This window comes from Mesoplodon mirus (assembly GCF_964341445.2).
Source record: "Mesoplodon mirus genome assembly, chromosome: 5".
In the NCBI taxonomy this organism is placed as follows: Eukaryota; Metazoa; Chordata; class Mammalia; order Artiodactyla; family Ziphiidae; genus Mesoplodon; species Mesoplodon mirus.
Genome location: NC_138980.1, coordinates 130825442 through 130847691, shown reverse-complemented (window position 1 = coordinate 130847691; position 22250 = coordinate 130825442). Strand labels below are relative to the sequence as shown.

At 42.1% G+C, this 22250-nt stretch overlaps 1 protein-coding gene across 8 annotated transcripts in view; it reads left to right on the top strand.

Moving 5' to 3' along the window:
• The window catches only part of MAST4 (microtubule associated serine/threonine kinase family member 4), a gene marked incomplete at its 5' end in the record, with an annotated part of 585767 nt that overhangs the window by 413285 nt on the left and 150232 nt on the right, over positions 1-22250 (top strand). For 2 of the 8 annotated variants that reach the window (XM_082620673.1, XM_082620670.1), the window contains one exon: positions 2281-2699. The exons of the other annotated variants lie outside the window; for them this stretch is intronic. In XM_082620673.1, the coding sequence (XP_082476799.1) occupies positions 2608-2699 (92 nt within the window). Of the gene's footprint in view, positions 1-2280; positions 2700-22250 lie in introns of those variants that run through there. 8 annotated transcript variants of the gene reach the window in all.

Sequence of the window (22250 nt, the reverse complement as noted above, 5' to 3'; positions counted from 1 at the left end):
ATTCTTAAAAATTTAGGATTCTTTGAGAAACTCAATTGACCTGCTAAAACTGATAAATTTCAGGGCATCTTAAAAGAAAGGATAGATACCTGAGCATCTGAAGTATCTCCATTCAAAAAGCATGTCTTGAACGCTTACATAAATCAGGAACTGTCAGATTGTAGAAGTACAGAGATCAATAAAACATGACTTTAGCCTTGAGGAAGCTCATAGGCTAACAGGAAAGGCAGCAGTAAACAGTCAATTGTAATACAGTGTGACCAGCACCCCTGTAGAGGCATCTTCAGAGTGCCATGAAAGTAGAGAGTATGATGTAGGGTGCCCTCTGCTCCCGTCTTGCATCTCTCTGCATGGTATTCTTTTAGCTTCTGCATATTGCCAACATGTATGTGCATTTTGCTCTAGACACTGCATGAAGGGCTTTATGTATGTCATCTCATTTATGTGTGTGAACCTCTTAGAGGCTGGTCCTATCATGGACCCCATAAAAATAGGGAAAATGGGCAGACATGAAGTGACTTGCTTAAGGTCACAGTAAGTGTTGGATGCAGAATTCAAACCCAAGATTTTTGCTCTTAAGCAATGCTCTATACTACCTATCTCAGAGAAAGCCTTTATCTAGAGTGGTGGTTCTCAACCAGAAGCAATTTTGCACCCCCCAAGGAACATTTGGCAATGTCTGTAGACATTATTGATGATCACAGCTGGCATCTAGTGGGCAGTGATCATGGAGGCTGCTAAACATACTGCAATGCACAAGACAGTCCTCCAAACAAAAACTTACCCAGCCTAAAATGTCAACAGTGCTGAGGTTGGGAAGCTCTGCTCTGGAGTGTGGTACTATCTTTGTGTCAGCCTTTAAAAAATACTTTTTTGGATATTTAAAAGCATTTTGTTAAGAGAAGACATGGCTTAGTATGGGGCAAAAAATATTGGACCAAGTCCCTAAGTATCTGGTGAAGTGTATTTTGCCATGTAAAATTGAGAAAATATTGTCTTCTTTGTCTCCCTTTGTAGATTTCAAGGATCTGAGGAGGCCCATCAGAAATTCTTAGAGTGCTTGGGGTGAAAATATTTCTGGGGGTCCCCAGAATTAAAGAGCATCTCAAAGTAGACTCCTGTTCTTTGTTTAGCCCCATCCCTTGTCAGCTGACCCCCCATCCCCTTTTTCCTCACCGTTATATTTCTATAAGCAAGTTTGTTCCCAGTATTTACTGATTGAACTAAACCATTTTTTAAACGTTATTTTTGCTTAAACATTTTTAAAAAATTTATTATCTCTTGCCATATTACACCAGATTAAAGTAGCTAATTTAAATTCTAGTGTTTTCTTTATAGACTTAAGCATTGGTGGGTTTGGGGAGTTATTGGAATCCTGTGGCTTTCTTCGAAATGAATAACAGTAACATTGGTTCAACCTCCCCTTCATTCCTTCCTTTCAAAGTCTTCACACTCATGGCAGGAAAATGATGCTAGCATTGGTTAACTAAGTGCCAGGTCGTATCTTCCCAGGTAGTGGCTGACCAGTCCCTAGATAGGGTGAAGCCAGACAGGTGTGCGCTGTAGCAATTCATCAAATGGATGTAAACTCATAAATTCAGTTTTACTGAGGTTTTAGGTGAGTGTGGCACTCCCTCGGCGTGCCTTTCCTACACGACAAACAGCGTCCCTCGGCAGAGCCATTACTGACTTTCTTTGAGTGTTTTCCTGGTGATCCAGTCTTCAGTGAATCAGCCTCCAGGTGTGCGCTGTGCACTCTCCACCGGGTTCCGGATCGCGCTGGGTTTATTTCTTTGGAGGGACCGATCCACCAGGGGCTCCGCGCTGGGGGCGCGGCGGCGGGAGATGCTAGGGTGTCCCGGTCCTCCTGGGCTCACGCACAGGTCCCGCCTGCTCCCTTTCCCATGAGGCCCCGCTCCTGTGGGGAGTGTCTGCGGTGGGGACCGGTCCCGCCGCCTGGCCCCTTCCCGCTGAGGCTGCACAAAGGTGTCCGGCTGGAGTCCGCCAACAGGCCAGCTTTCTATAAGTGCTTTTAAGTTTCCGTTTTTCGAGGAGGGGCGAAGAAGAGGAGCTTTTTCCATTTACATTCCTTTCCTTGTATGTAGATACCGAGAGGAAACTCACCACTGGGCATGTTCGGATGTTGAATGGTTTTGCTGATAAGCACCAGCCTCCCGGAACCAAAGACTTAAACTAGTCCTCTCCCCTGCCCATCCCCACCCCCCCGCAGGAGCTGCAAATGGTATCTGCCAAACAGATGACAAAGTACCTTGGACTGAATCACACACAGACAACATTTTGAGCCGAACGCACGGCCCAACTCTTGTAATTAACTGTTTATAGCTGGCCAAGGCTGACCAGGAGAGGGCAAACCCAGGAGGAAACAAGTTTCCTGAACCTTGGAGAAATAGCTGTGTGTTGATTAAAGGCTAGGACGGGTACTTCTCACTCACGCTCCAAGTTGTTCTTGAGATCACAGTTCGCAGCACGTTTCCTCTGGAGGCAGTGAGTAGATAATTGGGATCTTTTTTGTCTTTTTTTCCCCCCCTCCTCCCTCCGTTTTGGTCTTATGGCCTTGAGCCCACAGTGAATTGAAGCGAGAAAGAAATGGATATGTCTGACCCAAATTTTTGGACTGTGCTCTCAAACTTTACTTTGCCTCATTTGAGGAGTGGGAACAGGCTTCGGCGAACACAAAGGTAAAAAACTTGGGGGTCCTTTTAGCCTGGAGAGGGAATGAATGCTTTGGCTTAGGAGGCTGCCCGGCTGCCTGGGCCCCCTTAGCAACTGGGGTTTTGTTGATTGGGTTACAGTTTGAAAAGTTTATACTCTGCTGGGGGGCCCTGGTTCAGGTGTTCCCTCCTCTGCGGTTTTCCTGGGTCATGCTGATGAATGTGCTTTTCGGAGTTCTTCAGAAATGTGGAGAATCAGACCTCGAGTTGTGAGTGGTGGGCAGAGAAGGGAAGGGGGAGGAGATACTTTTTCCCTCTCTTTGATCTGATCATTTATCCATTTCATTCACTCAGGCGTTGGAGCTTCTGCTACTCTGTGTAGAGCCTTTCAGATGCTTCCCTCTATGAAATATTTAACCTTTATACGATGCAAATGTACGATTCAAAGATAGCTCAAGTTTGTCTGTTTCATATTGTCTGCTTAAAGAGAAAAGTTTGCATAACTTTGCATTTTTTTAAATTGATTTGCTGACATTTATTTCTAAAAATAGACTGGCCTTTTCATTTTGTAACATATATTTGTTAGAATAGGTGAAAAGAAGACAGACTTTTAAAATCAAGGTGAAGCTCATGCCACAAGTGAAAGACAGTTGAGAGTTAGTTGCTGACACTTGGGTGAGAGAAAATGATTTTAAAGCAGGTGTTTCTCCTCTCTCCACATTTGTGTCCAGCACAGACAGGTGGCGTGATTTTGGTTTTAGAGGGGCACACCCTTTGAGTTGTGTAAATATAGATTCTTTGTTTTTCTTCAAAACTTGCCTTGAACATACACGTGAACATGCACGAGGGCAAGGGTGCAGTCAAATAAACAGGATGCTTGGCTATCAGATTGGGAGATTCATCTCTATGCTCCAGTGTTTAAAGAACACAGGAAGATGGTTCATTCTGTTTGGTTATACCAGTAACTTTTTGTAGCATAAGTGCAAATACATAATACTTTGGAAAACTTAGTAGTTTTTGCTTTTGACATTTCTCATGGTATTTCTTAATTTTCAGAAACGTCCTGGAATACCCTGACATGTGCTGTTTATACATACACAAACAAACGTGTGTGTGTGTGTTTGGGTGTATGTGTCTCAGAGAGAGAGAGAGAGAGAGAGCATGATTGCGTTGATTTTTAAGTTATGCTTACCTTTTAATGCAACTTCAACAATATCGGTGTCCCTAAACCATATGATTCTAAAGTTGTGCCTTTTAAATAAGGTGGCTGTGCTTTTTTGCTATAATGTTCAGAGACACTCTTTTGGTATTGGTCATTTTTTAACAGGCTGTGTCATCCGTGCACCAAACCCCCCAAACAACGAATCAGTTGAAGAGATACTTACTGTTCCTGAACCAGGCCCCTACTCCTCATGGCAGTAAATCCTATAACTTGTTTGTCAGGAGCCCTTAAATATGTCTAAGTGATGTAGCCCTGGTGGTGATGCAGCTGCTACTCTCACCTGGAACCACTTCTTGGGGAGATAAGTCTGCTCTGGCATCACACCTGTGTGTCTGAAACTGAAAAGCATCTGGAATCTTTCTTCCCCGCACCTACCTGTTTGATAGTATTTATTATTGAGTCAAATGCATAAAGAATTCTCAGGCTGGTCTGACCATGGCCTTTGGGTAATATCTATCCAGCCCAGAACACTCCATTTTAGACAGCTCACACTGGCAGAGAGCCTAGGTTCTGAAGGAACTTGGATTCTTCCCAACCAAATGAGGGTGTGGGAGGGCTGCGTCCATTCCCCAAGTCATGGGCCCGTATCTTCAGTTTAGAGAGGGAGGTGGAATTTCTTCCCTCCCTTCTCAGAGTAGAGGTTGTCACAGCCTGTTTGTTATTTGGGATTTCCTGGATTCATGGAGTTTGGAAATATATATCCTGAAGATCATCTCTAGATACATCTCCTTACAGGTCTCACAGGGCTGGAACTGCTTTCTGTTTATTAGGTAGATTCAGGAAGGTGAAGGTCCCTCTCTCCGGGTCAGTGTACGTGGCCACTGCTTTCTCTTATTATACAGTGATCGGTTCTGGCTCTGTGTCCTTTCATAAGGACATGAAGTGTTTGCTTATAGTATGACTCTTCCCCTTCTGTGAGCTCCCTTAACTGCTCTACATCCTTTTCCCCCTCTAAGTGCCACATTAACCCTGTTTCTTACTGCACTGATCAGTTTCCCTAAATCTGCCCTTTTAAAAGGACCTCTCCTTTCCCAAGTAGCCCGATCCTTTTGCCAGCCTCACTGAGGGTGTGCCCACTGTCCAGGTGAGGGTGCCTTGCCCTCATCCTCAGCTGGACGTGCCTGAGCCCTTGGAACAGCTCTCCTGCCCAAGCCTGGCTGCTTCTCTGCACATTTGCTGACTTGGTTCGACAGATCATTCGTTTTGCATATTTTATCCCAGCTGCTTGTTCTGATTACATTGTAATCCAGAGGACTTCCTCATAACCTTTCCTTTGTATCAGCTTCTTGCGTCTATCAAAGAGTAAAATCCACCTTTGAGCCTGTGAATGAGCATCTTGGAGTTCCTAGGGATAGGATGTTTGACAAAAGAGAGGCTGAATGGTTTCAGACTCTTCCCTTAAATCTGTGTCATGGTAGAAATTGTCAACACAGAGGACTTTGGGTTTTTGCTGCATCGCATCTGCCTTGCCAGTTTAGTGTGGCTCTGGTTTGTTGGTTTGCCCTCTCACGGGAACACTTTTTTTTTTTTTTTTTTTATTGTTACGTGCATTAGAAAGCCCAAGATTTTTTTTTTTTTTTTTAGTTTCTGCTTTATAACAAAGTGAATCAGTTTCATGGGAACACTTTTAAGGTTTCTCTTCCAACTCAAAGCCCTGCATGGGCCCATAACTCCCTGAGTTCTTGGGGAAAGGCACCTACAGACTGACTCTCAGGCCTAGACTCTTAAACAGGTCCTGATGCACCGGAAGCCTGGCTTACTTGTGCTGCGTCCCAACGATGATAATGTTGTTCCCTTCATTCCTTTTTGCCTGGACTGCAGCAGACACTGGGTTGTCTGGATGCACACTGACTTTGTCCGCTGTTTTGCTGTAAAGCTCACATTGCCATTGGTAATGGTTCCTTTTCTATGATGGGCTTTGCCTACCTGTCCCCCTCCTTCATTTCCTCAAGGTAGTCTCAATACAGCCATTCACCTGCTGCTTTGAGGGACAGAAATCTAGGCTGAATAAACAGGGTATTTAAACGAAAATGTGTTGTTTTAAACTGAAATAAGAATTGCATGTTTTAGAGGCTGTGAGTTTCATAGACCTGTGGATTCTCCATTCACTTCAGGATCCCCTTGCAAGGGAGGATGGGAATTAGTTTGCCTGCTTTATGTTACTATTTGTTTGTAACATCTTTTCCTTTCCCGTTGGATTAAAAATTTCGAGGCAGAAGGGATCAAACTTCTCTTTGACTTATATCTCCTCTATGTCTCACTGTAAAGAAAGGACTACCATTGATTTTTAAATGTTGCTGCTTAGTTGTTTTTGTTTGTTTGTTTGTTTTTTGGTTTTTTTGCTGCTGCTTAGTTTTGAAGTGCGCTTTTAGTTTTGTTGAAGTCTAGAGACTCTAGAAGATGCTTGATTTTTAACCTCAGTGGTCAGAAATCTGTCGTGTTTTCTTTGGGCTTAAGTGATAATATCCAAACCTCAGTGACACCTAAGTCAATACAGTCCTACCCAGGCCATTGGGTAGTTTGTGACTCAGTTCATCACTTTGAGAGAGGTTCCAAATGTATTTTTCTGAGAACCTTGGGATAAAAGGTTATTTTGGTTTTGCTTTGTTTTTTGCTAACTTCACATGACTCAGCAGTTGCAATGAACATCAGGTACATTCAAGGGACCTTTAACTGCTGTAGTTGTCAGAATGCATTGAATTTTTATGCACACTGCATCTTCTCTTCAGAAACATCTGTAGTGTTCGGTGAGTTTTTCTTTTGTTTTGAGCATGAATATATGTCTTTAAAAAGCATGGAATATGCCTCTCTCCTGCCCTGGCATGTTAGGTATTGGTTAACCCATACTTACCCCTTTTACAGAAAGCCCAGTTAAATCCACATTTATTGAACATCTATCGTTTGCCTGCGCACCAAAGCTGAAAGCCATAAGCATGCCTTCAGTGAAGACATGCGGATGAATCATTGCAAACCAGGGCAATCAAGAAGTATTTACCAGGTACAAAGGAGCCGGGAGATGCACCAGATAGAAAACCTTGGGGAGGTTTTGAAGGGTACGTTGGTATTTATCAGACAGGAAGACAAGGCCTTCCCAGGAAGCAAAAGAAATGGTGTATACGGAGGCATGGAGGCCTTGGCAACAACAGAGCTCAAGGGATTATACATAGCTCAGTATTGCTGGAGCATAAAGAACCAGAAGCATAACTCGGTACTGCTGAAGCATAAAGTTTAAAGAGGCTATATAATAGAGCACAATGGTTAAGAGGGTTGATCTGAAGCCAGTTTACCTGAGTTCGAATCTTAACTCTGTGATATTGTATACTGAGTAAGTTAACTTCTTTGGACTTCAGTTGCTCTGTCTATAAAGTAGGGACAAGTAAATTACTTGTGTCGTAGGATTGGTATAAAGATTAAAATATGTTCATATGTATAAAATGCTTAATGCAATGACTCACATCAAAAAGCCTTAATAAACCCTAACTATTAATACGGTTACTGTCATTACAACAAGGGGATGAGTAGTGGGTAGTGACTGAGGAGTGAGCGTTGAGACACTTGGTATTTGTGTGAGCTTGGCCTTTATCCAGTGGGAGAGAGACATGTCTAGCAGCACTTGGGGAGGTTAGGTCTGAGAAGAGAGGGTGGGACCTCGAAACCAATGAATAAGTTATTGCGGTAGCCTTTCTAAAGGGTTTTGCAGGCCTGAGCAAAGACTGTGGTGAGATTACGCCTTGAGAGATATTAAGGATATAAAACTGGGAGAAGGTGATGAGCTGTTGGCTCTGAGGGATGAAGAAAGATACCACAATGGCCCTGGGGGTTTTTACTTGGGGAACCAGGGAAATGGAGAATCACCTGTACATATAAGACACAAGTACTTGTACTCGCTCCTTGTGTCCCCAGAGGCTCCTTCATCCACATTTATTGAGCACCTGTTGTGTGCTGAGTACCATGGAGCATCCATCCCTTCATTCAGCTGGTACCCACAGCACCAGTGTCCTGTGCTGGGCCAGGGATACAGAGGTAAACCAGACAATGCTTGGGCCTCACAAATAAACCAACATCTAAATAAGTCAAGTGGTGGTCACTGTGTTCTGAAGGCTGTAAGCAAGAGCTGAGAAGAGAGTGACAGTGCGGGGGCTACTTTAGATCATGTGGTCGGGGAAGGTCTTTGAAGAGGGAATATTCAAGAGAAGATCTAAAGGATGAGAAAGAGCCATCGGCGGGAAGACTTTGGGAGCAGGCATCTGGGAACAGCCAAGGAAGGCTCTGGGGCAAGAAAGAAAGAGCCTCAAGGCAGGCAGTTGGATGGTAGGTCCGGGGCACTCGAGGAGGCTGGACCAGAGATAAGAGGCTTGGGAGTCCTCATTAGGACCATGAGAAATATGTTAGATTAATCTGTGGGAGAGCTGAAGACGCCCCATTTAAGGAGTGGGCAGAGATGCAGACAGGAACCGGAAGGGAGACGTGGAGGAGAGGCCCGTAAGAGGGAGGGAAGCGGGCAGAGTATTCTCACAGAGATCCCAACAGAATGATCAACTGCCGCTCCACAGAGGTGAACCGTGGTGTGCGTTGTGTCTGACGACTGGGGGGTCCTGGTGACTTCAGCGTGAACCCCGGCAGCAGAGGGGTGGGCTCAGGGCGGCGGGAGGAGCCAGGAAAGCAGGAGTGAAGCAAGTGAGGCATTGGAGACCATGGGTGCCCCCCCGCCCCCGCCGTGGGTAGCAAAGCACAGCAGCCACACATCCTTGTGTACCAGTCTCTGCACATTCGCAGCTGGCCTGTCAGCCCTCCTGCCTGAATCATATCCCCTTACTCAGTGTGGCTTACTTTATTGTCTGCTTCATCACCCAAACAGGCAATGACAGCTTCCTTTCCCCTCCCCTCTGGAAGCTCAAGTGCTTTCCCCAGTCTCCTGAGTATCTCCTTTCTGACATGTTTACAGTTGGAGCTGCTCCGCTGAGGGTCTCTAGCCCCTACCTGCCCCCTCGGTGACTCTGCCTGAGCCTGAATCTGAGCCAAGTACAGATGGAGGGAGGGTACGCTGTCCGCTCCGCCCCTCCAGCCTATTCCACAAGTGGCTGGAACCTGGCGCTCACATCCGCGCTCTCATCCTCTCTACGCCTGACCTGCAGGCTCTGCCCCTCCCCGAGTCTTTGCACCCGTTTTCCTCCCACTCCTTGCTTTGCCCAGGCCTGTTTCATAACTGCTTCATTTCATCCTTCTCCTTTCTTCCTGCTCTGGACTGCATCTTCCGCAGGTGGGACAGGCCTGCCCATCGCTGCGGGGCTCGCCCTTCCATCCTCTCATCTTGTCATCCTCTCATCTTGTCTCTAGTTAGCTCGGACATCGGCACTGGTGCCTAAGGCCCTCACTCCTGCACCCCTCCCCCAGCCTAATAAGGGAGACCCCTGGGGGAGAGGAGAACACCGAGACCCCAGGGTAGGAGCTCCCAGCAGCTCTCTGAGTGACTTGTGTGCAGAGCCTGGCTGCCCCACACCAGAGCAGCGTGTTCTGCGGCTCTTCAGGCTGGCCAGACGCAAAGGATGTGAGCCGGAATATGCACATCTCAGAAATATTGCTTTAAGCTTCTAGAGGGAGGTTTACAACAGGAGATGACAGATCATTTATCTTGCCCCTTGAATTGTAGGTCTTTTGCGAGGGGGGAGAGAAGCAGAAAGAGGGAGGAGGAAAGGAATGAGAGAGAAAAATGTGTGAGACCTTAAAAAGTAGATTTCAAAAGAAGTCCATTAAAAACAAAGCTTTAGAATGGGGAGCATATGCTCCCTGGGGACGCATGGGCTATTCCTTGCTCTACCTGGTCGACACTGGAAGGGGTATATGTGTGTCAGTAAGTTCACAGTGAGGGGGGTGAACGTTATATGCTTTTATGGCTCTGTTTGCTTCTCTTTACGCATATATCCTGTTAATCAGAAGCCCAAGTGATACTTTTTTTTTTTTTTTTTTTTTTGCGTTACGCGGGCCTCTCACTGTTGTGGCCTCTCCCGTTGCGGAGCACAGGCTCCGGACCCGGACGCGCAGGCTCAGCGGCCATGGTTCACGGGCCCAGCCGCTCCGCGGCATGCGGGATCCTCCCGGACCGGGGCACGAACCCGTGTCCCCTGCATCGGCAGGAGGACTCCCAACCACTGCGCCACCAGGGAAGCCCCCAAGTGATACTTTTAAAACAGGGGAATCGTAAGCTTCAAGATAGAGACCGTCTACCTTCTGGGCTAAAAACTGACAGATGCTGGGATTGAGAAATCTCCCCTGTGTGGAGACAGCTCATGGAGAAGGCTTGGGGTAGGGCTTTATTCGGAAGACTTTGGGAGAGTCCTCCATGTGTAGGTTGAGATGGACCCAGCTCTCAGTGTGAGTAAGCCCGCACAAAGCTATTTTTAATCTGAGCTGTCTTCACTAGTGTAACCTAGTCATTTGGGAGTGACATCATGGTAACTGAGTAATCCCTTTGAAAGTTAATAGGAGATCCAAGATAATAAAATGGTCCTGGGGCTACCTGAATGAAAGTAGGCACAGGGTGTGTGTAAAAGCATTTTTTAAAAGCAAAGTCAACCTCTATTGGTAGAAGCCTTGGATATCGAGCAGCACACTTGGTTTTTGTGACCCTTGGCACATTTTGTAACTAGAGGAATATCTCTAAATAAAAAGTTCACGTGGTTATTAATACTTGTTCTGATACTTTATTTTCTTTCCTCTATCTTGGTAGTTAGGAAAGTTCCCTTGTGAACTTGGCTTTAAATTCTGAAAATATTGACCTTAAATCTTATTAATAGCATGAGAAGACCAGTGGGAGTTTTAGCTATACTAATGGTTATTGGATATGTTTGTTAGAGAGGTAATTATAGCAATATCAAACTGAAACATCATGTTATTTTGTTTTAAAGAAAAAAGGCCCAAGCAGAGGATTTAGGCTTTGATCAGCATTTGAAGGTAAAGTAGGTTGGTAAGAAGAATAGACAGTCATTAATGTTTATCTTATCTTAAGCTCCTCCATCACTTGCTTTATTATAGAACCTGGGGACTTTCTACAATCTGCTGACTTTGGAATTTACATTTATCAGTGATTCTGATTTTGTTACAGTTTGGGGTTTCTTGGGAAACTAATTGCAGGCAAAATCCGTATATATATCTATCTATATCTATAACTATCTATCTATCTATCTATCTCTCTATCTATATATATATGGAGCTCCATGTCTTTGGAAACTTTCTAACCTGACATGGAAATTCATATAGGAGATAGCTTTTGGAGATAATGTTTTAGGTTCTGAGTGAATCACCTGGGTGGAGGGAATGAGGAACCGGTGAAACTTGGTGAAGTCTCCTAGGGTGGTAGAATCAGAAAGGGAGGAAAACTGATGGATCCACCAGGCCCATTTTGCCCTGTGAGTGTTTTCTGAAGCTGTTCTTGCCGTGCTTTATTCTGTCTAATTTTAAACATTACACTGCATGTTGATGTCTCAGGACCCTGACTTGGACCTTATGACATCTCTCTTGAGAGTCACTATTGCATCATCTAGCCACTGCCAGATTTCTTAACCACTAGATCTGAAGAATATCACTGAACCTGTGGCTTGCGTAAAAATCACCGATGTCCCTTTAATATTCCTATCTTTTAAAGTGCTTTATGATGGGTATCTTTTAATTAGAAATTATAGTTATTAAATGTTTTACTTTTACAGGTAGATGAAGGGGTTAAGGGGAAAAAGTATGTTTGTCATGGGAAAAGCTGCTAGCTGAATAAAGCACTCTAGGAAATACGGTAAATGAAACCTTTGTTACTGTAAAACAATGGCCATTAAGTGACTATTATGTAATGTTATTTCTTAAGTCTGATCTGGAGTGGCTTGTTGATCTTGGAACTTGAGATATAATTCCTGTACAAATATTACTTTCACTTGGCTAATGTCAAGATTTCTGATACAAAAATTGAAGACTTTTCCCAGTAGATTACCTACGTCAGACACTGAGCATTGGAGATATAGAAGCCACGTCAGATAGTTTATTTTTCTAGGTAAAGGTTAATTTTATCCTCTTGGTATTCTCCATTCTAGACCCACGTATATAAACACAAATTATTTGCTAATCCAAAAATTAGTTCACTGTAAAATTAGCCTACCCTTGCTTAACTGCTCCAAAGGGCAGACAGGTGGCAAGACAGCTGATAGGCACACTCACCTGACTTGGCAGGTTGAATGGATGACTGTGAATTTGCATTTTCCATAAATGATAGGTCCCCAAGCAAAGTAATTTTTAATTTTTGATTCAAATGGCCATGGTGGGACAGGTGGAGTATGGGATAGTTCAGGGGTGCTTTAGGTCATAGTTGTTGATGAGGATTCTGCAAAATGAGCCAGTATGTTTATGAATTATAATTTCCTGTATGTTTTAGGATTTGATGTCTGGGGTTAGATGTTTGGACCACAGAATTAGTAAGGAATAAAAGTTACCTCATTTTTACTATATGACCTGTGAACTTTGTATGTACTGTTCTTTCTCAATAGATGACTCCTGTCAATTTTAGATAAGTTAGCCATGGAAAGCTAGGATTTTTAAGGTGAAAAATCAATAGTGGTTTCTATAGCCTCCTTAACATAGGAATCCAGGCTCAAGATCAGAGCTCTGCTTCCTTCAGTGCAGTTCTTGGATCTTAGTGATTTTGATGTCATTTTTACCAGCATCGCTACTGCCAAGATGCCCTCTTGGCAGGCAGACTCCAGTTTTCTCTGAAATTGTTATTGATTACTTATCATTTGATGGCTTCTTTAAAAAAAAAAAAAACTCTTTAAACAAGAGAAATTGTGGTTTATTTTACCTTCTGAGACCTAACCTTAAAATTATTCTACCTTTTCAGGTAAGACCTAGGGTGATCTTGGGATCAAAAGGTACAAATACTTGCACTGGTTAGTTATTAATATGATGCAGCTTTCTGATGGCATTCCTCAGGAGGAATACAAACATTCCATTTAATGGGTCCCAGGTTTGAAATCCATAAAGAAAAGTGTTCTGACTCTTGGCACTGATAGACATATTCAGAAATGTTGTACTCAAGCCAGAGTAAATATATATGCCCTTTACACTTTCAGTTAGCAGAAGTCACTTCTGAACACTTATTTTGGCGTTAAGGAAGCTCGTCATGACCTATTGTTCCAGAAAGATTATAGTTCTCATTTTAAGCCAGTTTTCTAGTTCCCATGTAAGTGAAATGCCCAGCCTGGAGCCGAGGAAACAAGCTTCGCTTTTCAAACCTTCCATTCTTTTAGGTGTGTCCCACAAGCAGTGGCTTGTAGCTGCTCCTTCAGCCACTTAACAGGTTTGATTTCAAATCTATTTAATAAGAAACTAACATGTTTGGAGGGGATTCATGGCCCAACATTTATGGATTTTGTTGGGAAGTTCCAGGTGTGTATATATATCTTAAACTCTATGTTAAGGCATGCTAGACTGGAATGATTTTGGTTTGCTTTGCTTTGTTTTGTTTTTGCCTTCTAGTCATAAGATGTATTAGGGATTGGATTGAGAGGGGGCAGCCCCCAGTCCTGAAGGCCATGCAGCTTCTCTTTCAATTCCTTGTCTTTGGCTGCCTTAAAAGCACTAAAGAGAAGTCAAATGTTTATAAACTGGGCCAAAAAATAGAGAAACCAGAAGCCCAGAGGGATTAACCTCTGAAACATGGGAAGTTGATTACATTTAAAAATAATTGGAGGGGCTTATTTATGAGTTATGTATCTTTGTGTGATCCTTTTTCCTGCTTTGTGGCTCATGGATGAGGCTGAATCACCTTCTGAAACCTGATAACCTAATAACCTAGTTTGACTCTGTCTGACTTCTGTGGGCAAAGCCTGTGGATTTATCGCATTGCCTTATTTATTCATTTATGTACCACATATTTATTGAGTACCTTTTATGTGACCAGGACTATGATTATCACCTGGGAAACAAAGATATATATGACATGGTCCTTTTGTTCAAGTAGCTCAATCTAGTGGGGTTAGAAAGTGATGCTGACAGATAATTACAGTAACATGTAATAACCAGTAGGAGATCTACCAACATCAGCACAGGAGGAGGGAGAGGAAGAATATCTGTTGAGGTAGTTTGGTGTATGTTGTCTCATTTAATGGTATATGTAATACCTGTTATACAGATGAAAAAATTGAGGCTTAGAGGAGTTAATTAATTGTCCCCAAATTACCAGTAGTACATGGTAAATCCAGATAAAGATGTAACTGCACTATCCTACCTTCAAAGGAAATACAGCTCCAACAATATCCTAATTATTGAAAATAATATTTGTAAAGTAAGATTTTAGTCACTTAATTTTTATCATACAGCAGCCTCCTGGCAATTGAAAGGTATTTGTGGAATATTGAGCCCTGATCATCTTGATCTTGGCTATAGAAATGCCACCTGCTGTCTGAGGGAAGAGAGTGAAAAACAGAAGTAGGTTTTACTTTGTTTTAAAATGCCCCCTGCTGATTCTCTTTCCCATTAGTGGAAATTGTGTATGTATTCTCCTGTAATTTCCCCATCGTAAAGTATCACAGTTTATAATGGTATTTGAGTGGGCTTGTGCTTTTGAAATTGAGGTTTCACTTACGGTGTATCTCTGAATAGCTGCTATCTTACAGGCCTTTTGAATGAATAACACTACACTGCACCCATGCTTATTTTGCTGAGATTTCTCTCTACGTATTATGAAATCCTGTGCATCCACATGAGTGTATTTATTATGCACTCATCTCAAAATCCTTGCCGATCTTGTAGTAGAGCATATAGTTCATTTATAGAAGGGACAAAAGTTCTTGCATCTTACATGGCAGTACAGTGCGAATGCCAGGAAAGAGCTGTTGGGATTTTAGAGATGAATTGCTTACAGGCTTCTTCTTCACGTTTTAAAACTACAATAATTTCTCTTGAATATGCTAATACTAACTACAAATATGCTAATGCTAACTACAGTTTTAGAGAGATGTTTGATGAGAGTTAAATACATATTTAAGTATTTAAGACTCTGTGAAGATCATTGTATTTAGAGAACTAAGACTGCTTTGCTATGCTTAAAACAATTGTATGAGAATAAAGTATGAACCATCTACAACATGCAAAAGGCATAAACATTGCATCCAGAATTCTCTAAACCACAAAAATCCTTCACTGGCCATGTCTTAGCTCTCAGTGGTGCAGTATGTGAGCTGCTTTTGAGAAATGGCTGCTCCTTACTAAGGATGGAATAACAAAAGTCTTTCCTTCAGGTGCTATTTTTAAAATATTGAAGGTGTTTTTCACGGCCACTAATCCAGATTCGTACTGACACAGGGTTTACCACTTTAATTTACTCACTCTAGAAAAAGTCCAGGCAGCTAGATGTGCTTTGTTTTGTTTTGTTTTGTTTTTGGCACGGTTTATGTAGATACAGTTCACATACAGTAAAACTATCCTTTATAGGTGTGCAGTTCTGTGAATTTTGACAAATTATCACCACAATTAGGATATAGAAAGTTTTAGAAACTTAGAAAGCTTAGAAACTTAGAAACCTTAGAAAGTTTTAGGTACTTTTTGATTGTTTGATAATGCTAATAAAGGATTAGAATAAGTTTTCTTTTGCTTTCCCTTGTCCACCCCTTGCCTTTTAAAAATTAGCTCCATATTTTATTATGTTTTGCCTAGTTGTGCCCCAGTGTCCTTTTTCTATTCCAGGATGCCAGCCAGGATACGGTGTTACGTTGTGTCATCCTTTTAAAAAATCATTTTGGGGCTTCCCTGGTGGCGCAGTGGTTGAGAGTCCACCTGCCGATGCAGGGGACATGGGCTCATGCCCCGGTCCGGGAAGATCCCACATGCCGCGGAGCGGCTGGGCCCGTGAGCCATGGCTGCTGAGCCTGCGTGTCCGGAGCCTGTGCTCCGCAACGGGAGAGGCCACAACAGTGAGAGGCCCGCGTACAGCAAAAAAAAAAAAAAAAAAAAAAAAAAAATCACTTTGATGAGGAAGATGGTTAACACATAGTTTGATTACGTGGTTGGTAATGTCAAGTAGGTACCAGGAAAAAGCATCAGAATGAGATACTCGAAAGAGAAGCTTAAACTACCTAAATTGCGTGGTCCAGTCTTAGTGTATAATAGCCCCTTTGATGCTACATAGGTGAAGTTTTAAGAAACCAGATAAATTCTACTAGCAGGAAATGGTTATAAATAATTTGGGGTTGTTCATTGGGGAAGGAAGCAGAGCCATGAGGTGGAAGATTTGGAAGCTGTGTAATTTAAGACATTGATTATGGTTGTTGGAAAATATAGAGATCCAGAAGGAAGCATGCAGTTTTTCAGTGCAAGTGAAGACAGACCAACACATGCATTTTACAAAAAATAAATTCAAGATACTTCATTTGCTTTGTAAAATAAGTTATCATGTCTTTTCATGATTTTCATTATATTTTAATTTCAGTGGAATGTATATAGCTTTGAGAAGAAAATTTAAACTTATGCCTAAGACAAAGAATGGAGAAAATATGAATAGCCGTAAAAAAAAACCACCCCAAATTCTAGTGCTCAAATATAACCACTATGAAAAATATGGGGTTATCCTTCCACGTGTTTTTTTCTGGGCGTATGTGTGCACACATGTGCATGTACATACCACAAAACTCATATTTTATTGAACCTCCTGTTTGATGAGCTTTCTTTTTCCCTTAAAGAGGTTCTTTTAAACACCCACCTTTACAATGGTAAGATTTCCAGAAATTTTGAAACATATTTGTAATGTACAAGAAGGTATGGGTGGGGGGTTATTTGTAAAGTTGTGGGGAAGCATTCAAAATCATGCTGTGAAAGCTGCCCTGCTAATGCACAGCCTCACCTAATTGTGGGAGTGTCCACACTGGCTCACTGGTGTGCAGAGTGGGAGTGAGGCCATGGACACCTGTGATGTCACCTTGGATGGTCTCACATTTTAGGTTCTGTTTTTTTCCCCCTATATTCAGATCTCTTTTGAAATGTTCCCTTTAAAAATATTCCTGCTAACTCAGATTCCAATTAACATCTCCCCACAGGCTTAAATGTTAAACCTCAAGATCTAAACTTTATCCCTTATGTGTGTGAGCAGGCTTGCCAGATGGCAGGCCAATTAATATATTTTTGCAAGGTGTAGAAATATTTTTTCTCCATAGGGGAACAATGAATCCATCTGCTCCACATCTTCCTTTCCCCTCTGTCATTTGGGGAAAATCATCATTTAATTTTCAGAAATAAATTGTACAGCTCTCTAAGTGACACTTTCTGCTTTTTAAGGGAGGTGGTTTTACAAATTGAAACTTTTTCTTACTCAAAGGATGTAAAAACCCTATGTCATGGATTAAAATATCTGGACATCTAAGTTTCATCCAGGGTCCTTTTTTTTAAGTTGGACATTACAGAATCATATTTTAAGAAACTGATTCATAGAAGCCTTAACTTGGAAGAGGCTTCAGAAACATCTAGTCAACCCCCCTCATTGTAAGATGAGGAAGTTGATGCTTAGGTACCAAAGTTTCAAGCTAGTAAGCAACTTGGAACCTGGCCTCCAGGTTCCAAATTAGGACAACGGTGTTAAAAACAGAATCTTTCATTTCTCAAGGGGAATAAAAGGAGGGAGAACCTTGAATAAGGTTCAACCAGGAGAAGAAGCACACTCATATTTATTGCCTGTTTCCTCTTGATTTTCAGGCACTGAGCTGTGTGCATCACCCCTATAGTTTCTTTTCATACTCAGTGGCAATTGATATCAACAGGTAATTAACTATTTAGTGCCCTATGTTGCCTCCAACTCAAAGTTCCTGAAGTACCAAGTACCATGTCCTTTTTTAAAGCACTTACAAAGTGTGCTGTCTGGGCATGGAATGAGTGAATTACTGAATATGTGAATATCAGTGAGGTTATTTTACAAAATCCTCTCAGGACGGTATGGAATTCTAGGAGTGTGACCACCTTATAGCTTTGCCATAATCTGACACATTATAATACAGAATTTGCTTCCTTTCCCTTATGGTTATGAAGGAGTTCAGTACTGAATATTCCAGAAGCTTCTCTTGGGAGGAATGTTTTACCTGTAACTCTGTTTACCAGCATTTTTGCTGTCATAGTTGGACATAGATTGGTTAATGTTAAATGAAAGAAAGGATTTAGACTTGACTTTTTTTTCTCTTTCCTTCACATTGGCTGTTCTTCCTTACCTGTATTTATCCTAACAGACCCTGTTCCTATATTAGAAAGAGTTCAGACTTTGGAGCAGGGAGACCTTGGTTGGAATTCTGACTCTGTGACAAACTAGACGTGTGATTTCGGCAGGTAAACTTACCTCTAATACTTGGTTTCCTCATCTTTAAGTAGGAAGAATAGCCAACAAATCTTTTTTTGTGCCTTAAATAAGATAAATTGTAAAACATTTAGATCAGGGATAGACAAGATACATTCTATAGGCCAAATCCAGCCTATTACTTGTTTTTATACATAAAGCTTTATTAGAACTCGGCCACACCAGTTCAGTTAGATTTTATCTATGGCTGCTGGTACGACAACAGTATAATTCAGTAGTTGTAACATGAGACTCTGGCCTGCAAAGCCAAAAACATGTACTGTACTATCTGGCCCTCTACAGAAAATCTTTGCCAAGCCAGGACCTAGGGCAATGCCTCGCAACCATAGGCACTCAATAAATGTTCATTTCACCTTCTTCCCATGGACTATTTCAAGTGCAGTCTTTTCCTGTAGGCACTCTTTAAAGAAAGGCGGTTCTGGGGTGGCCTTCTCTAGTGATTCTTCTAAAGCCCCTGCCCACTTCTGGAGTATGGCCAAACCTTGAGCCATGACTCAGGCCAGAACATGCTGAGAGAGGCATCTCCATGGCTCCCACACCCTGATGTGGATATAGCGTGCCTGGACTTGCACTGGGTGTCGTGCATGTTACAGGAATAGAGATTTCTCTAATCCAAGTGTAAATAAGGTCATTGCTCTTTAGATTGCAGCATGTCTAATTTAGTTTGGATTATTTCTCCCAATGAATTAGTAGGTGTGTCCAACCTATACTTCTTCAAAAGCCTCCCAACACAGCCCCTCAAACTGTGGAATTGTTTTCATTTCTAAATACACTAAAAATCATAACACATTATAAATGCTGTCTTTATAGCAAAAGACCTTCTGGATTCCTACAGCAGGAGTTTTCTGTAGCGACCCTGGGCTGTTTGAAAGAGAAAGTTCTCACAGGAGTGATAAAAGTTGGGGTTTATTTTGTTTTGTGTTTTAAGCCAAATGAACTCAGGGTTCTTCCACAGTTTTGATGAGGGACACCCTGGTGTGTGATAGAAGACTAAGACGGGGAATAGACTGGTGGCATGTGCCCAGTGAGGACTTAGCAATCGATGGCTACACCCCACCTCCCACATGTGGTTGAGAGAAAGATTGAGGGCCTCTAAAAGCTCTTAAGGGCTGTTAGGCTTTCTTGTTATTTTTTATTTTTAAAAATGTATTGAGGAGCTTCCCTGGTGGCGCAGTGGTTGACAGTCCACCTGCCGATGCAGGGGACACGGGTTCGTGCCCCAGCCCGGGAAGATACCACATGCCACGGAGCAGCTGGGCCCATGAGCCATGGCCACTGGGCCTGCACGTCCGGAGCCTGTGCTCCGCAACGGAGAGGCCACAGCAGTGAGAGGCCCACGTATCGCAAAAAAAAAAAAAAAAAATGTATTGAGGAATTTTTTTCAGAATAGTAAAGAGATTTTTAAAACATTTTAACATTCCCTGTGTCTTTAAAAATAACATTGGGAATAAATTTTAAAAGCATTATCTAAAATTTTGTAAAGTCCTCCTTGACTCTTTGCTTTCCTATTCCAGCACATTTTAGTGTTTCTAGTGCTTCTGTACGGGCCCGTTATCCCAACATGTCGTAATTCTCTGTATACTTCTCTGAATTCCCAGCTGATTGTGAATGCGTTGAAGCACAGACTTTGTGCCAGCCCAGTGCCTGGCACATAATAGGCACTTAATAAAGGTTTATTGAATGAAAGTACTCCACAGTGAGCATATCCGAGCATACAGCTTTTTCTGTCTTTTGGAGCTATTTCCTTAGGATAAATTCCCACAATAGAGATTTCTAGGCCAAAGTGACGTGAACACGTTTATGAATTTTGATACATAGTGCCAAGTAGCTTTTATGTCTACTTGAGGTTCCTTCCAAGTTTGTGACTCTCATATCGCATGGTACATTATTGCTAGATTGGCGGTCTGGTGTTCCATATTTTCTCTAGCAAAAAAAAAAAAAAGTGACAGGAGGGTTATCATCGCCAGATTCAGGTCTGGAATGAACACTGTATATGCTTTAGGATGAAAAGCTTCTAAAAGAATCAAAATTCCTTCTGTGGAACTTGGGAATTAGAGGGAGGCAGGCAGCAGGGGCGAGGTATAGGGTAAAAAACACTGTTATAGGAGCAAATAACTCCTGGAGTTTTATTACTGCTCTGAACTTTTACAGTGCTGTCATCAATATTTCAGGAAAGCAATTGGATATTTTTTTATTTGTTTTCTCTCTTCAACACACTTAATGTTCAAATGTGAAACATTACTTATTGCAAACTGCTGTTAATGCACATTCCAAGGTCTACTTTTATCAAGGTTTGAAACTGTTTGTCTAATGTATTATGCATTTCCATCTTCAATTGATCTGATTTGTGTGTGAAATAAGATTGAGTCTCCATACTGTGACCTTGGGCAGCACTAGCTTTTTTTGAGTTTGATAATTTCCCCTCCCTCAGCTAGCACTTGGCGGGCTCGTAAATGACCACTGATAAATAGCCATATCTACCCTTTGGTACAAAGTATGCTATTGATGAACACCTGGAATCACCTAAATGCCACCTCATAGATGGCGTACAAAGTTTGTGAGGACTAGGCTGAATAGAGCAAGGGCATCATTCAATTAGAAATGTCCTGTGTGGAGATTAGGGATTCTCGTGAATACGAAGGTTCAGCAGATATTCTAAAGGATTTATGAGTGTTCTGTGTTCCATATTCCATTGCATGTATATTTTCTTACAGCTCAACTTCAATCCATACTCAGAGCTGTGACTTCAGTCTCTGGAAAAAGAGTGAGATAAAAGTCTTAGAAAAACTTCTATATGATAGATCTGGCTTTCAGCTAATATCCCTCATCTTTCCCAGCAAACTACAGTCTCTGGGCCTTGATCTAGTTAGACATTTGTAGGAGGATCTTTGAGAAGCCAACAATTACATGGTGGCACGTGACCACACTTGGGTCATTTCAAGCCACAGCTGTAAAGGACTCTACGAGCCATGAAGTCATGGGATCTTGTTTCTAGTCACATTTCTGCCACCAACAAGCTGTGTGATGTTAGCAAGATTTCCTGGGCCCTCTACTGCTTACTTGTTTTTAAAATCCTGGATTCCGTTGGCAGTATGGTGAAGCCTTTGAACCACTTTTCTGAATAATGTTTTTAAGTGCATAAAACAAAATGTATAGAATCATAAAGGAAGCCAGTTATATGGAAATCATCATGAAAACATTAAAAATTGGGGATTTTTGTGATTCTTTACTAGCACATCAGATATCAAGATCTAGAGGTGGGTCTACTAACTACCATAATTTTGAAGTGGTAATGAGTATAAATGATTTTTTAATGTATCTGCAGCAACTGTACCATGATATGAAAACATATGTGATTTCTATTGGTGACAAAATCAAAAGCAATGCGAATGCTGTGACTGTACATGAAGGAAATGATACATTTCAGCCTGTGGTTAGTGAAAAACCACAAAACAGTCCAAGTTTGTAGACCCATTAAATTCTATTCATAGATCTCTTAGATGTCCATGGATTCTGTGGAGGTCAGGAATAGCTAGATCCAGAAGCTCACTGCCATCCCTGGCAGTTTAGACTCTAGTAGTACAGAGAAAGGCTGACCCAGATGGCCTCTTGAGTTTATCAGAACACTGATTTGGGGCGCTGGCATAATTAAGGGGATGTTATACCAGAAAAGTAACCTTTGATTCACCTAGTGATTACCTGATAAGTAAACAGTGAGAAATTCCCTGTGTTTCATATGTTGCTTTTATTTAGCATGTAGCTAGGACGTTCAGGAAACAATAACATGGAAGAAACAGTTGTCACCCTGGTCGTTTCCCTTTGGAGGGACCCCAAAACCAGGGCTTGTGGGAATGTGACTGTATCCCTGTTCTGTGCGTATTAAGTTGTGTCCTTTACTTACATTAGAGGAACCTGTATCTTCCAGCATCTTGCCATCAGAGCATCGCCATCTCTTTGTCATAAACACACGTCTTCCCCTAATTAAGTA